Source organism: Opisthorchis viverrini, assembly GCF_000715545.1.
Source record: "Opisthorchis viverrini unplaced genomic scaffold opera_v5_324, whole genome shotgun sequence".
NCBI lineage: Eukaryota > Metazoa > Platyhelminthes > Trematoda > Opisthorchiida > Opisthorchiidae > Opisthorchis > Opisthorchis viverrini.
Genome location: NW_008751987.1, coordinates 190,024 through 206,553, shown reverse-complemented (window position 1 = coordinate 206,553; position 16,530 = coordinate 190,024). Strand labels below are relative to the sequence as shown.

The following is a 16,530-nucleotide window of genomic DNA, read 5'->3' as shown; positions in this document are numbered from 1 at the left end:
ACACTGAACAAAGTTTTAGTTTATTTTTTAAGTCAAAATGATTTGAATTGTCTTCCAGCAGAGATTATTTGTAATCCCACAATAAATTAAAGCTTGCAATTTAATTTGTGCTACAAAGCAACTTGGGAGATATATTATAAACTGTCACAGCAAAGACAGATCCAAAACTCCAGCTGAGTGGAAAAACGTAGATGGTAATTAATGGGCTAATCAATCAATCAATCAAATTGCCCAGCTAAGCGAACAAACCAACGACCAGCTACGCTCTCTGAGCCACCAACATTTTACTCCATAGGACTAATTGTTAATTAAACGACACTTTGGTCACCTTTGTTTGGTTTTATTGATTGGCTGATATCCAGGTTGGGCCAAATGGCCGATCTGATGGTTCCTACAGAAAAGGAAGTGAGTTGAACAAATTGATTATCGTACCTCTGGATATAGGCAGCTTCTGCTTTCCAAAGTTGATTTTCTAAGCAGTAACGATAGAAGAAATAATCGTCCACCTGTAACAGCTGTCCGGTGCTTAGGTATCATTTTGGTCTATAAACAAGTGGGCAAAGATACGGCCAGGTTTATCGGGCCTAGACGGGAGCAGTGAAGATTTTAAGGTTAAGTTCGGAACACGGACCTTTCGGACAGTAAGTGCACACCTCAAGCTTTGCTGGACCGGCATGTCAGGCAATTCCTTTGAGAATCGCCCCACCTCCTAACTTGTACAGTTATATAATCAACTCTGGTTACTAACCTAGTGTCATTCTTCCGCTTACACTTGAAGAACCAACAAAATTATACTTGTCACGTTTTGCATCAGTTTTGTTTGTTCGCTTTTTCTGTGGTACAACATCAATGGAAAATAGCAGAAAATAGTTCTGCTCCCATTACATCACCTGTGACTGTTCTACTGTCTTCAGCAATCATTGTGTGCAGGTAGTCCATACTTCAGGTCTGTGCTCGTTACCTTTCAAATAAAGGAAAGTTTCAGAAACAAATACTTGGTCTATGTTGTCAAAATGCATGGGTTTAAAAATCGTTAGCGGTCTGCTGCTTGACCAATTATTGTCACATTTATAGAGAAGCTCCACCTTAGTTGTAGTTACATTAAAATCACACACCATCGCGATAATTGCACGCTAGCTGTAGCAGCCACGACCTTAACCTGTTGCCACGCTGACGGTCAACATGTGGGGCGGTCCATTCAAAAAAGATCTTTGCAATAGAAACCCAGAAATACCATAAGACAATCGCAGAATGAGAGCGACGTTTTTGTGTTTCATCACTTGTACAACCGGGAAACAATATCCAATTGGGACAAGATAATTTTGCTTGAAACTTTGATCTGAAGAACGCCTTAAATAAGCTTTATTGTGTTGTGATTTCCGGCGAAACATAGATGGGATGGTGAACACGATCGTAGAGATGCGTTGAAGGCATTTGTTATATATACCGGTTTGTTTAACAACAAGAATATTGCTGAATTATTTGAATCGGTGTGCGAACGTGATGGTCCTGTCGTTGAAAAGTCCGAAAGCAATCTTAAAGTTTTAGATATTCCAGTGACCTCTTGGGAGTCCAATAAATCAAGTAAGATTATTACATTTGCCTGATTGCAAACAATTTTGTACGGTCTATCTTTTTGCTCATGCACCTATTGTCAGAAAATTTATAAGTAAATCAGATGGCTTGATACCTGCCCATCTGATTAGTCTCCTGAGTGAGGGTTTGCTAACACCTTAAATTATTTAGCTAGTCATATACTCGTTTAGCAGTAGGAATCATGACTTTCGGATTTTTCAAAATAATTCGTTTCAACGGACGCATAAAAATGATTTCTAGTTTAGCCTTCTTGAAGGCGAGAAGCGTAATCACCGTACGACTCATTGAAGGTGGACTGATGATCGCCATTAGCATTAAACATAGCCACTGTTAAGTGTAATTCTCTCCATTAGCATTTTATCCACTTGACGGAAAGCTCAAAATTGAGAAAACGGATCAGCTTAGGCGTGAAACGTCCGCCTCAGACCGTAATGGGGATTTAAACTTATGTTTACGGCTGGATGATCCGATAAGAAGCACGTGTTGGGAACAGACTGTCTGGCTTGCTCAAAATCTGCGCAGATTCCTTGTTGAAGAACTTTATGGAACAACTGAGGCGACGGAAAAAAGGACGCAAAATTTTATTTCACTGTAAAGGAATTTCAATGAAACAAATCGATTCACTTTGGACAAATTTCTTCCTTGCGGTTTTGCATAAGGTTTTCTGAATATCACTAATTCAATGCATATCACGGCACTTGAAGAAGGAAAGTTTTACTTGATAATGTTTCAGGAACGTTGCATCAAAGGACGAGAATATACATTTCTGTACAGTCATTGTTAAAAGCACTATCTACGTCATTCACGAAATTTGATGTGCAGTAGATTTTTTAAAGGAAGCATTTGAAGTCATAAATACCTTTCTAGCATAGGGTATTAACATAAGAAGATCAGCGACCCCATTAGCATACCATTACTGCCATTGATAAAATCGGGAGAAACGGTACTTCTTAACATACTGCAGCAGAAATGTCGTTTGTTGGTTTACGACTCGATCAAATGTTTCACATGCAATTTTTGATATCCTGGTTAAGTTGCCTCAAAATCGGTTTCGACGAACTTTTCAATTTAACTTTTCAAATGTAACGTTCATTGTAGGTTCCTATAGCCAAGACCAAATAGCAAGCAAAAAATTCCTTCATTGAATTCTACCCGTTTGTCATTGACATGTTGAAATACACAAGATGCGTGTGGACCAGGTTGCACGTTTGAATGCTAATCCCTCAGAACCAAAAATCACGGTCACTATATATATATATATATATATATATAGAAATCACTGACGATATTAATATATTGATAGCAGTNCACTAACATTGATGCGTGCGGTATGGGCTAATGTGAATATTCAACTTACTTATCTAAAGCTCACCACTGACGACGTATTACAAATTGAAAATGGTTACTCAGAACGTTGAATTTTAGAATAACCAATGGTGAAACGTTTATGATGAGACCTTTGGGAATTTACATAGATAACAATTTTACAGATTGGGCTTACGTAAGGCCTATTGTAGGAGTGTGTATTGCATTATTTTAATTTTTTATATGCTATTGGCGATAATCAAATATGGTCACTTTTGCTCTTAATGACATTAAGCACAAATAGGGAATTTTGAGACCTAGTGTGGTATAGATTTAGATAGAATAAAGTAATGTCTAGTGATTACGTGAACCAAATCAAAGAATCACTTGATATAGTGAAAACGTCCTAATGGACAAAGACTTAGTCATTTGAAACTAGATAGATTTGCTGGTGTGTTACCTCTAGGCCGACGAATTATATTTATTTGATGGATTTCTTTTGGGTGAATATCCCCAATTCCAGTCGCTTTCCGATAAAATGGACTACTTAAAAAGAGTTGAAGAACACTGAGTGACCGAAACCAAAAGCCTAACAAAATGATAGGCTCTGCAGAAAAACGATTACAGCTGTACGTCTTTGGATTTACGGTTTGTTTAATGTTTGCTAGCTTGATGTTTTTTCATGCGGGTGTTGTTAGTTGTTAGAAAAGCTTGTATATCAATCACTGCTTTGTAAAGCCTTTATTCGCCGTATAGTTCACGGTGGCATTTTGATAACATCAAAACCCGACCACTGTCTGACATGCACGGAAAAACTGGGTTGTTAAAAACCTCACTGGACGTCTGCGCGTTTGCAAACTGCGTTGCCCCAGCCACATTTTTACGCCGTCCAAAAGACAAGCAAGATTTTATTTGCATGGATTTGCGTTCTATTAGATTTCTACGGAGGTTACAAGGCCAGAAGCAGTTCAGCAGTAACGCACCTAAGAGTTGCAGACTTATGAGTTCAGCAAAAGTTTCCGGTGAATTCAAGATGTTCGTGGAGAATTGGTTTTAAAAGTCTGATCGATGAAGCGACCCTCTTCAGCTAAATTCTTAGGTCAGATGGTCGTTGGCTCGTTCGCTGAGCTGGGCAATTTGGTTGCAAACGTTTCATCACCAATCGAGGTGACATCATCAGTGCGTAGTTGTGCGTAGCGGTGGGTTAGTGGTTAGGCACAACCACTAACCCACCGCTGCGCACAACTACGCACTGATGATGTCACCTCGATTGGTGATGAAACGTTTGCAACCAAATTGCCCAGCTCAGCGAACGAGCCAACGACCATCTGACCTAAGAATTTAGCTGAAGAGGGTCGCTTCATCGATCAGACTTTTAAAACCAATTCTCCACGAACATCTTGAATTCACCGGAAACTTTTGCTGAACTCATAAGTCTGCAACTCTTAGGTGCGTTACTGCTGAACTGCTTCTGGCCTTGTAACCTCCGTAGAAATCTAATAGAACGCAAATCCATGCAAATAAAATCTTGCTTGTCTTTTGGACGGCGTAAAAATGTGGCTGGGGCAACGCAGTTTGCAAACGCGCAGACGTCCAGTGAGGTTTTTAACAACCCAGTTTTTCCGTGCATGTCAGACAGTGGTCGGGTTTTGATGTTATCAAAATGCCACCGTGAACTATACGGCGAATAAAGGCTTTACAAAGCAGTGATTGATATACAAGCTTTTCTAACAACTAACAACACCCGCATGAAAAAACATCAAGCTAGCAAACATTAAACAAACCGTAAATCCAAAGACGTACAGCTGTAATCGTTTTTCTGCAGAGCCTATCATTTTGTTAGGCTTTTGGTTTCGGTCACTCAGTGTTCTTCAACTCTTTTTAAGTAGTCCATTTTATCGGAAAGCGACTGGAATTGGGGATATTCACCCAAAAGAAATCCATCAAATAAATATAATTCGTCGGCCTAGAGGTAACACACCAGCAAATCTATCTAGTTTCAAATGACTAAGTCTTTGTCCATTAGGACGTTTTCACTATATCAAGTGATTCTTTGATTTGGTTCACGTAATCACTAGACATTACTTTATTCTATCTAAATCTATACCACACTAGGTCTCAAAATTCCCTATTTGTGCTTAATGTCATTAAGAGCAAAAGTGACCATATTTGATTATCGCCAATAGCATATAAAAAATTAAAATAATGCAATACACACTCCTACAATATGACGTTTCACTCATGGCTGCTTAAACTTCCTGTGTTTGGACATCGCGTACTTCTCAAAATGTTGGCCTTGAGCCCAATGGCAGGTCCCCGCAAATCGGGCTTTGCCCGGATAAAATTTCGTCTCATAGTATGGAACCTCCCCAGTCTATAGCTTGGTTAATGCCTGCCTTTAGACATACTTTCAAGCTTACGACCAAATTATGCAGGTATATGTTTTTCGCAAGTCGATGGATACAAATCAAAATTCAGAAACAAATTTGACCAAAAGTCATACTACCTCCGTCTCAGCCAGCTCAACTCTATTTAAACTTTGGTGACCTAATGCTTTTGACACCACTGCGGTTCCGTAATACCTAGTTAGCTGAAATGAAATCATTATCGGACTGCTAACAAACGTATTTATTGTTGAACCTTCTTCCAATGTTCAAAACACACTATCACACCTACTGATTATTTCCTAGAATTGACCAAATATAATCCAAATCCCTACTGTGTGTTTGGTTCACTACCCAATTATTTAGCTTTCTATTCGATTAGCTGAATATTTGTACCTTCATAGGGTTATTTGGTAAGAAGGCAAAAGATTGTGAGGAACAAAATCCGAAACAACAAAACTGTGGCATAATTTGACACATCTTATACAACATCTATGGATAATTTTCAGTTTCAGTAAAATAACGCAAAACATACGTCATAATTCCTGCGTTCTCGACTTCTCACACACGTTACAATCTCTGTGTTATTATAACTGTACTTCGCTACATCTACGACTACGTTTTGAGCATTTGCTTCTTTACATTATTTTTGCGATGCATTTTCTCACATAAAAAACAGTTGCCGCACTGGCATCAGATTTGTCAGAAATTCTTTCTTCTAGTGAAAATAAGGGGCTGTATGCTTCATGCAACATTCCGGCGATAAACAGAACATTATCAGCTTCCAATTGAAGCCCAGTACATATCTAATGGCAACCAATCGATAACTGGTTTATTTGCAGCCGTTTTTTGCAGAACGAAGCATCAACACATGTCTGCTTTACAGCAGATTTCAACTTATTTTTTAGTAGCCTATTTGCTTATGAGAATCGCCATGCTCATTTCGTGACTCAGCTTTCAAGGTTGAGGATTATGTCGCGTGTACGACATCGCAAAAACTATCCAAGCCATTTGCCAAATTGTGTAAGCCACTTGTATTCCTAATTTAGGCACATCAGGCCAAAACACACCAAACACCAACCGCTTGTTAATCATAAAGAATCTTCAACATGTCGTTTACATGTCCAGGGCGGATTTGGTAAATTGAGTGATTAAATGATAAAATGAAAATGCCATTATTTAAGATGGTATTGCATTAAGTAAGGCCGAAAGCAAATGTGTTGCTTGTAATCGCTTAGCCCTGAGACCAGCTGTGTTTTCTGGAATGGATAACAACTCAAACGCAAACCAGGTGCGAGCAGCATCTCATGATTTTTGGAGACCATGAGATTTTCTAGTCTCTTCTCTGGTTGTCCATGATGTAACTCAGCCCAATGTGGTCTCTGTCTGAGCTGAGTTTGGAAAAATACACTTCTAAACAGAAATTATAGCTAAAGTATTCATTTATCTATTTTTTATTTGCGTAAAAATCGCACCAGGTAAGGATTGGACATCGCTGAACATTAAATCACATTTGCTATTTGCTGAAGTCAGCCCTGAATCAAGTACCAGCCAAACACTGCAAGAAATTGTGACAAGCATTAAATTGTTTCTAGTCTACACTTCTCATTTCTAAACAAAACCTAACCAGACTAAATGACGGAATAACTTTGGTCTATCCGTCAGTTATGTACACTCAAAGGTCGATAATTTATTTGAATGCAACTTGCGTGTCTGATAAAGTTATTTACCTGATTAGGTTTTAGTCATGCAAGGCTAATAATATCCTAGCTACGTTAACCGGGACAACAGTGTATCATTCTTAGTTGAAAAATAACCCTAGGAAATTTTTAACGCACTCCTGGATTGCTTGGAAAATGTGACACCCCAGCGATATTCTTGAGCTTATTTCAACGGTTCAGGGCAAGCTCAGTTACACCAATTCAAGGATGGTGAAAGTACAAATCCAAACAGCACGTTAGTAGACATTTTAGTTTCGAGTCCGAGGGTAGTCTTATTATGGAGAGGAAAAATCTACGGGGCATCAGTTATTGCAAATTTCCAGCTGCCATTTTTCCATTCTGCACTTCAGTACTTGGATTTGTTAGGATTCGGAAACTAGGAAAATGACACTGAGGTTCTTTGGAATTAAATGCATGAAACACAGCAGCCAACACTTTTTATATATGTGCAGCTGCCGGGTTAGTTTTTACTAACAGGTTTTTAAACCCTGAAAAAATATCTAGATAGGCACATATTTTCACCCGAAAGTTGGAAACGAATATCTTTCTGCATATGTTGTTTACTGATGGGAAGAATTCAAATGGATTTCGTACGACAAAGTAGTCTGTGGTGCTGCATGCACCTGCAATTATTTTTTTGGTCCGAACTAACGAAACAGTACCGTCAGAGATTATAAAAGTAATCATTCTGAATGAGGGTCCAAAAACTGGAAAACCGAACAACTCCACGTGGTCAGCGATCAGCCAGTAGACGTAGGTAAAAACCTTCATGCATAAAGTCGGACTAAATATATTTTCGGCTAAAAAATAAAGGGGTAAAGAATAAATTGGCGAAAATGTGACCGAGATATTACCTGAGACTGATTAAAATAAAGAGCGTTATGAAATTTCTAAACCAAAATACGTATTGTCACTAAAAGCTTGAATAAGGCTAATAATGAATAACACACCAGTGGAGGCGTGAAAATATTTATAGATACACAACCAAGTGTTTGCGTTTTCAGAGCACCAGAGCCAGTTTGGAAGCCATTAATAATTGTAAATATCTTAGATTACTGAAAGACACATTCCCTGCCATGCACAGCAGTCGGTTAAAAGTTAACATAATCGATCCAAAAAGTATGAATTAGAGCCTTATGGACGACCACAACGTTGGAAGAACGATAAACAGCAATTTTCCAGTTGCAAGGTAGTAAGGCCTCCAAAAATAGTGGGTTACATATTGCGCTAGCCAAAAGTTGTGAATAATGACTGCTCCACAAACTTATCTGCTTAATGCCATACGCAATAGAAACTGAATGTATTCCACAGGACTCAATGGGTACTAAAATTGTATCCCCTTAAAGATGAGAAAGGAAGAAGATAGGGCACAAACAATTAACATGGAAGCAGCTAACTTCTTGACGCCAGAAAAATTCTGGTCTGTATTTTAGTAAACTGCACGAAGATTGTCAATTTAAATAAATTCGTTTTATGTTTACAATGCGGACATTGTGGCACTGAGTTAATTTTCTGAATCACATGGACGTAAAAGGCAAAGCGCAAACGCAACAACCGACCATATATCCTCCGGAAAGACCTCGAGGAGACATTTTTGTCGATAGACAGAATCACTCTGGAATGTTCTTCGTATGATGGGCTTCCCAAATTTATCGACACTTTTCAATGAAGGCCCGTTTCTTGCTCCTGTATCATTAAAAAGAAAATAAAGCAAAGTTGTTTTTATCTGATAACTTATTTTCTCATGTATTTGAGCAAAATATGGGGGTTACTTCCCCAAAATTGAAAAACGATTTGATTATTCAGTGTCATTTAGATAATCGTTTATTCATTCATCCTTCTAGCCGGTGGAATACTAGTAAAATTGTTCAATGTTGCTATCAGCGAAAGTCTTGCTCCATTGGCATATTCCGAAATCCAACTGAAGCATTTAACGGCATCATTCACGTCAGTGACATTCCGTCGAGCATACAATATACATGCCAATTTTTGTGAACAAACTGATTCTGGGAAACAATACAACTTTCCAAACACGGAGGTGAATGGGAATGTGATAATAGTTTATACAATACTTCCAGCAGTTACAAACATCTAAGGTTGGTTTTACGCTTGAGAGAATTCAAAAACATGCTTGAACATGTGAGTAGACACGAAAAGCGCATTGCATCGCTTTATCGTATAGGCGTGCTACTTACACTTTTTGTACAATAGAGAGACACCAAATGCAAACCTGATGCATATCTGGATCCTGTGTCTCGTTCATACTGATTTCCGGCGCAAATTTATACCCGCACATTCGCCGCGCTGTAATCAAATAACTCATGTTTTGGAGGAGGCAAACCTGCAGGTAGTCCAGTTAATCTAGAGTCGAGACCGTATTTACTGATTCGGCCGTGTGTAATCCATAAGTCCAAATCCTATTCCGAAAAACACTCTCAATGGGCAGTTGAATAATGGTCTTGGAGCACCAGGAAGATCGGAACTATGAGCCAGAGACAGAACTCGGGGGAGTTTAAGAAACGCCGTTCGAGATTTTGGACTGTCAAATATTCTGACGCTATATAGAGCCAAATGGTGAAATGTCAAATTAGCGTGTTAGGTAACGGGTCTTTGACGTTTCACTTGAGAGGACCATCAATACAACCACAATCAGCTCATCGACCCTAGCATTGGATTCCGGAACAGCCTGCGTCCCTGCATAAAGTGCCAAGGTAAAAAGTAACATTTTGCAACAGTTGTATTTTTCTCATAATTCTTGTTATAAAAGTCCTTCAACTGCACTGGGACAAGTTTACTGTTCGTCTACTTCAAAAACCTACACTTGGTTAGGATTTCATTCCCACTTGACCTCAGCAGTAGTGAAGATCCATGGCTATTACGGACAGGTATATCATGATGAACCTGGGCTCTCCAGCTAAATATCAATGATATATGTTTTGTTGTTCTCTTCGGAAATTATCCCACAAAACTGAAAATTGGCGTTTATGTAGAGGTTAAGCATTTTTATAGTTTCTATGTTTTAAGTCATTGATATTATTCCTCAGGGTTTTATTTGTGTGTAAAAAGCGGCATCTTGCGAGTCCAGTTACCATTCCCCGGCAACTTGAACACTTTTTCGCGTGAAAATTACTGTTTCCAAAATAGTTTATTTGCTTTTAGACAAACAACAGGAATAGTAGGAAATTCTGTTCACTTAAAACCAAACACAATGGGCAGCAAACCGCTGGTGATAACAGACAGATTACATTTTACCCATGAGAGCGTGACAACTGTAATAACGTTTCCTAACCTCGGGGCATTTGTTCTAAATGACCGAGGAAAACTACGTTCTTTCCACAACCGCGACGTCTCTTTCCTATCGGTGTAAAACATTGCACTGGAAATCAAAGAAGGAAAAAATATTGTGGAAAACGAATAATAAACCGATAAGAGTTATATATAAAGTGTTTTAACTATAATAACAAGCCAAAAATGAAGCTTTTAGTTAGTCAGAATTGTCCCCAATGTTTGCTGCCAATTTAAAACCTCCTTTCTTCAGCTGAATATGTAACAGAACAGCACAAAAAACATGAATCTTTTGGAGTCTTTTATGGTATTCTAAACATTTTCCTGGTCATCAAAATCAAAGAGTATTTTTTGTAATAATTTTCATCCTAATGACACCCATTTCTCTAATAGACAAAACAAATTTTAGTAAAAAACTTTTTACCGAGCTATGCGCTTTGATATTAACTCAACTGAAAATATTTTGTGTACCTGGTAATCGGCAGGTCCACGAGAGATTTTCGAATCTGCAAAATTTCCTCTCTACTTGAATCCGGCAGCAGTGTTATTCTACTATTTCTTGACTTTCCTTATTAAACTCATTTCTATCCTAAGGAAATCGAAGCACTTGCGTGTGTGTGAGATGCATGGGGTAAAGAAGAAACCTCTGAAACACCAAATCATTGGCGCACAAAAGTCGGTGATACAACTGTGTGGCAGGCGTTTCTGAAATCCGCACGTAGTTATCAAGAAATCGAGCTGCACAATAGAGCGAGATTTTTTCAATATAATCAAGCAAAAAAGCACGGTAAGTAAAGAAATTTGTACGGAGTATTTCACCTATTTTTTACTTGAACTATAAACGCTTTCTGGTTGGTCCTAAACTGCAGTGCTAAAAAAGCAACAAGCAAATTATCACGGAATAGCAAACCAGAAGGCTACCACGTCACCCAGTCATCAAAAGTATCTAACACTCAACTATTCGATTACAGGGAAAACTCATTATTATCCGTTTTTTGCCCATCCTATGATCAATTTTCACTCATCAATTGCGTGCCGCTGGGTTTCATTATTTGTCCACTTTTTGCAAATAGCAATCAGCTATTACCCAAAAGCAGACAACTCTGTTTCTTTTGGCTGTTATTTTCAGTTAGTTTTCACAAAATGCTTAACGCAACGATTATTTTGGACTAGCAGTATTATTGAAGTGTTTATTATTTCAATCCAAAATGCAAAAAGTTGGTAGTATCAAGATTTTGTTTCCGAAATCTAGGCTTCCGCATTGTGTATCAAGTTACTTTGAGGTTATGATTCGTGTTGAACATTTCAAAAATGTTTCATTTGTTCCAATTTTCCGAAGCTTCTATACTAACATATTTACGTTACTTATCGTATATCGACGTGTTCCGATTTGAAAATCAATGCGTAGGAGCAAATGTCCAAAATGCGACTTGCTTTTCCAAGCTATCCTATGTGGTCTGCTTATTACTTCTTTCATGATACTAGTGTGATTTTAGTATTTTGCAACGTATTTTGCATTGCACGGAAATCCATTAAATCGAAATTGAAACTGGGCGCTTGTGCAGTTAATTTGAACGTAACAAGGCTCACTTCGTGATATCTTTACAAGACGTTTTAGTGCACGTAAAATGTTGAAATGAAAAGTACTTCCCAAAATTATACATACATGTCGTTTCATGGTTAATTTCGAAAAAAACGTTTTGTCATCGTTTGGTGCAGCCAAATTCAGCAGAATGGATGCAGATTGCTTGTAGTGACATTTGCATTGAGTGCTGAAAATTATGCTGTGCAGTAGGTTTCTGCAACGTTTACGCGACTGAGAATTTTTGGAGTATAAAAGATATCCTCAACTGCAAACAAATATTTCTAGACGAAAACTTCAGATACATATTCACTCAAGAAAAACGTAAAAGTGATTAGCTCAGTAAGGACGTGTATGTATTTGTTGCTCCAACTCCTCCATCTAGTTTTTTACAAGTATAAAATAGCCATGGTCCAGCCTTGTTGAAGTCACGAGCACCGCGAGTGATCGAAAACGATCAGTGAGATTCAAATTAGTTAGACTTTCAAAACACATAGACGGGACCAAGGTATTGTCACGTTTTTCTACACTTGATTCTTGAAAGTGTTCAGGTGCTGCAATATTAAGATGGGTCTCAAGCGGAAATTAAGTACACAAATGCGTACGTGACTGGGAGTGTTCAAATGAGGATAGAACCGAAGAAAAATCCTCGCTCATACCTAGGCTGGCAGCTCGCCAAATTTCCGCCAACCTCCACTATTTTTCAACAAGTTATACACATTTCGGGGGAAAATATCATCAGCTCAATCACCTAACAAAAGTTAGAAATACGGCGGTAAATGAAAACCACTTTGGTTTAGCAGGAAGACACCCCGAGGCTGACCTGCCTCTGAAATGAAAAGGCTGATATCTCTAGGAGTATGAAGGAGAGTTAAAACACAATAAATGCTACCTATCAAAGTTGAAGCGCAGCAATCCGATGAAGCGAATAGATCAATGCTAAATGTTATTAGAGAACGAGGTATAGCATTTTCCTCAAACTTACTTTCATATACTCTCTGGTGTTTTCTCACCATTAGCATACGAACAAAGATGCTAGTCTGTACACCAGAATCCAAGACGGATCGCCTACACGACCCAATCGGTTTACCGACCTATGGAAGTATGTGGATATGAAATGCAAATAAATATCGAGAAATATGGGTACAATTAACAAACTGGGTGCTCTATTGTGAATAATTTAAAAAAAGTCCTGGTTGAAAATATCCAGCTGGAGCGCTCTGTTTGGATACAGTAAACCAACACCCAGTAGCAAAAGAATAATCTGTACAACTCTATCTAAGCTCAGCCATCGTTTAAGTCTAATGCGGCTTCAAAGAACCTGACCGTTGCCTGGCTGTGCGTTTAAGGGAAACCTTCGATTTGAAAACGCTTGACGTATACATCACTAATGACCAATTCTCTCAGGTTACATATTCATTTTGCTTACCAGTGTTCACCAGACCGTGTGGAGCGAATGAAAGCCCAGAGGCGCTTTTATCCTTGCAGGAGAACTAGGGAAGCTGAACACTCGTCAAACTCCATCGTCAGTCACATATTCAACATTGTCCAGCAGTTGCACAATTTGGCGTGGCTCGGAGAGTAACAAAGAATCGAATAGTGTTGAATAATTAATTCTTCAACAACAAGATAGATGATTTCACTCTTGGCCTAAAGAAGATAAAAGTTCTTGCCTAAAAATCAAAATTCCTCACGATCATGGGATGATTTTTTATAAGTTACATCACAAAATATCTTAACTTAGTTCTTCACTTCACCGCTACACTTGTGAGAAAAGGGGCATGTAAAAACAGCCTTTCGAAAACTTGCATTTAAACAAAGGGGTAAAATATACAAAATGTAGCATGTGACAAATTATTAATCTTACTTTCTTTTCAGGAATGATATTTTCTGTTTTATATAGTGCACAACAAAAGTCGAACGGGACTGATTATTTGAAAGCGCTGAATCCTTAGGGTGGTAATGGAGAAAATAAACGAGACACCTAGGTACTAAGCTACATATAGGGCCACAATTCGCCTTACAACGTGCACCGATTTTCCCAAATACTTTTGATTGACTGGACGAAAAACCCTGAGCACCGTAGGTGGTGTCCCGTTTTACATCATTCTACCAAAAACGTCGATCAAATGAGCTAAATTCCCACGACACACCTTGTTCTGGTACAAACGAGGCAGTTACAAGACACGAATTAAAATAACAGCCTATCTTCTGGTCTTGGATTAGACTAACACTTTTGTCTGAAAAACTGTCTGAATCCAAATCCCTAAATACCCTTACTCGTAGAGCAACCATACATGGTGTCCTTTCCCAAAGGGCAATTTGCCAAAGCAAAATGTCGAGCAACTGAAAAATATATGCTTGACACAATGTTCCTGCTAACACTTTGTAGCAACTAATATCTTACAAGTAAACAGCGATGGAATTCTCTGCATGTGATTATTAAACACGCATATTACAAGTTGTTTATCATTAGGTCGTGAAAGTATTAACTGATTGGTATACAGTTGTTGTTATTTAATTGTTTTGATGGGGCTAAATTCATTAAATCATTTCTAAAAATTGCTGATATTCTGTTGCTTAAAAAATGCTAATCACCAACAACCTGCTTTTTGTGGACTAAAAAAACTATTCTCCTTAGCCGATCGATGAGTTTAAATCAAAGAGTTGTTCCAGTTTCCAACCATTTGCGGCCGTCATTTCCGTCATATATGATCCTTGATCAAACGTGTTTCATCCGCTTTCCCCCAACTGCTAATTTCCGAACAGCAAAGGCAAGGGTGTTGTAAAGCATGAACCATTTCTCATTAATATTATCCACTTCAGTACTGATTCAGAAAATGTTGTTCTCTATATTGCTCTATAAGAACAGTACACATACAGTGGTAAAAGATGAAGAAGTCAACACACACAGAGCTTCTTACTTTACAGAGAATGAAGTTGATACACAAAGTGACTTAATATTGGCTGGCGCCTTTCGCATTGTGATGCCGAATGCTAGGTCTTCCCAATAGCACCATGTCTGGGTGTACTGAGTCCCACTATGCTACTTGGCTGGGGAACTGTGTAACCAAATTAATGGAGTTGATGCCTGGTTAATTTGGAATATTCAAATTAACCTAGATCCTGCAGCCGCATGATGATTCGGATTAGACTTGTACAGAACATCTAAGAACCATCGGCTGCCATGTAAGGCTCTGATAGCCTCCCCATCGCGTAATGCGGATAGGTTACACAAAAAAATGCCAGTTGCACAGACGATATTATCTAGTGCACCCAACTAGAAGCATAATCCAACCAAACCATAGGTCTAAGTATATGATTTCAAGGAGGAGAATTCGGGATTTAAAAAATAGAAATGCTTTAACCAGTCAGACGTGTACGAAAGCTATTTTAGTTATTTTACAAAAACCAAGTTACCACCAGTTTTTAGCTTGCTCTAAGAAAGTTTGCAAAGTATGACAAATGATGACAAACAAATAATAGATCAATGGGGATAAAATTTCAACAAGTTTGTTTGACCACTCACGCTCGTATATCTGTGTATATTATAAACCTACTCAAACCGATCCTCTGCATATCACTTTACATGTTTGCCTTAAAGCGCCATGCGATTATTGGTCTGAGGAGGATTCCAGTATCGCTTTGAATAGTCTGTTCCGCTAAGCAAAAAATTTTAACTTCTTTCACTTCTGTCAGAACGCAACTATTGGCCTTTGTAAACAACAACGCACCTCACGGAGTATCTAACAGAACTTTAACCGGAATTCGAATATGCGCCAGGATCTTTAGCACCGCAATATCAACCACCGATCAGAGACCTCAAAAAGCCCTTTATGATACAGATGAAATGGCTCTTTCAAATATACCTGGACAAAAGAACTTGGCCTCGAGGTCTATCAACACATTCCATGCTCATCTGCATAGTACCCATTGTCTTGAGAAGCACAATATATTGTCAAAGAGGCTCACGCAAGTGGTGAAATTTCCCATGGATGATCATTATTTTAGTTTTACCCATTTCAGTCAACAATGCAGGAAGAAAGGATACCGCATAACCGATGAGGTGCAGGGACGGGGTCGTCAAAGATTCTACGGTCGAATTATGCATGGTGTTTTCTGTCAACTGAAAGCAACTTTGTTCTCATGTAGCTCTAGTGTGCGAATTCTATTGCAGTCAAAAACGCACAGGTCCTACGATGATTGACAAAAACATATAAAGGCAGTCTTAAATATGTACTTTATGACAGTTGTATCGTTGTCAGTGGCTACAGCTCTAATAATAAAATGCACCAATGATGCATTGATGAATAGGGCTGAAATGCATTCAGACGATGCCCAGTGATTATGAAAAGGTCCACGTGATTGCAATTTTTGAGCACAAATGGACCTCCAGAATCTTAAATACTACACATTGTTCGTCCCATAACAGTTATATCGTAGCTAAATGGCGCGGACGAATCAAGAGTTATGGTAGATAATCCCTGGAAACCAAAAGTTTCCGAACGCTTCATTCAACTTTAGAGCGTGATGTATTTGTAGACGTTGATGGAAACACCAGCGGTGCTTTTGCTCTCAAAATAAATGCACGGACTGCACAATAATTCAAAGGCGGCTATTAGGTCCTTTCTTTGTCTGTCTTTATCCGCGGATTATT

General features: G+C 38.5%; 1 protein-coding gene across 1 annotated transcript; it reads left to right on the top strand.

Moving 5' to 3' along the window:
* Nucleotides 1–372: 372 nt before the first annotated feature.
* Nucleotides 373–4,233, top strand: T265_10061 (hypothetical protein; the record flags this gene model as incomplete). Its single annotated transcript, XM_009176319.1, has 3 exons — nt 373–405; nt 3,976–4,080; nt 4,117–4,233. The coding sequence occupies 3 exons, from the start codon at nt 373–375 to the stop codon at nt 4,231–4,233; spliced, it is 255 nt and encodes an 84-aa protein (XP_009174583.1).
* Between the last annotated feature and the right edge of the window lie 12,297 nt (nt 4,234–16,530).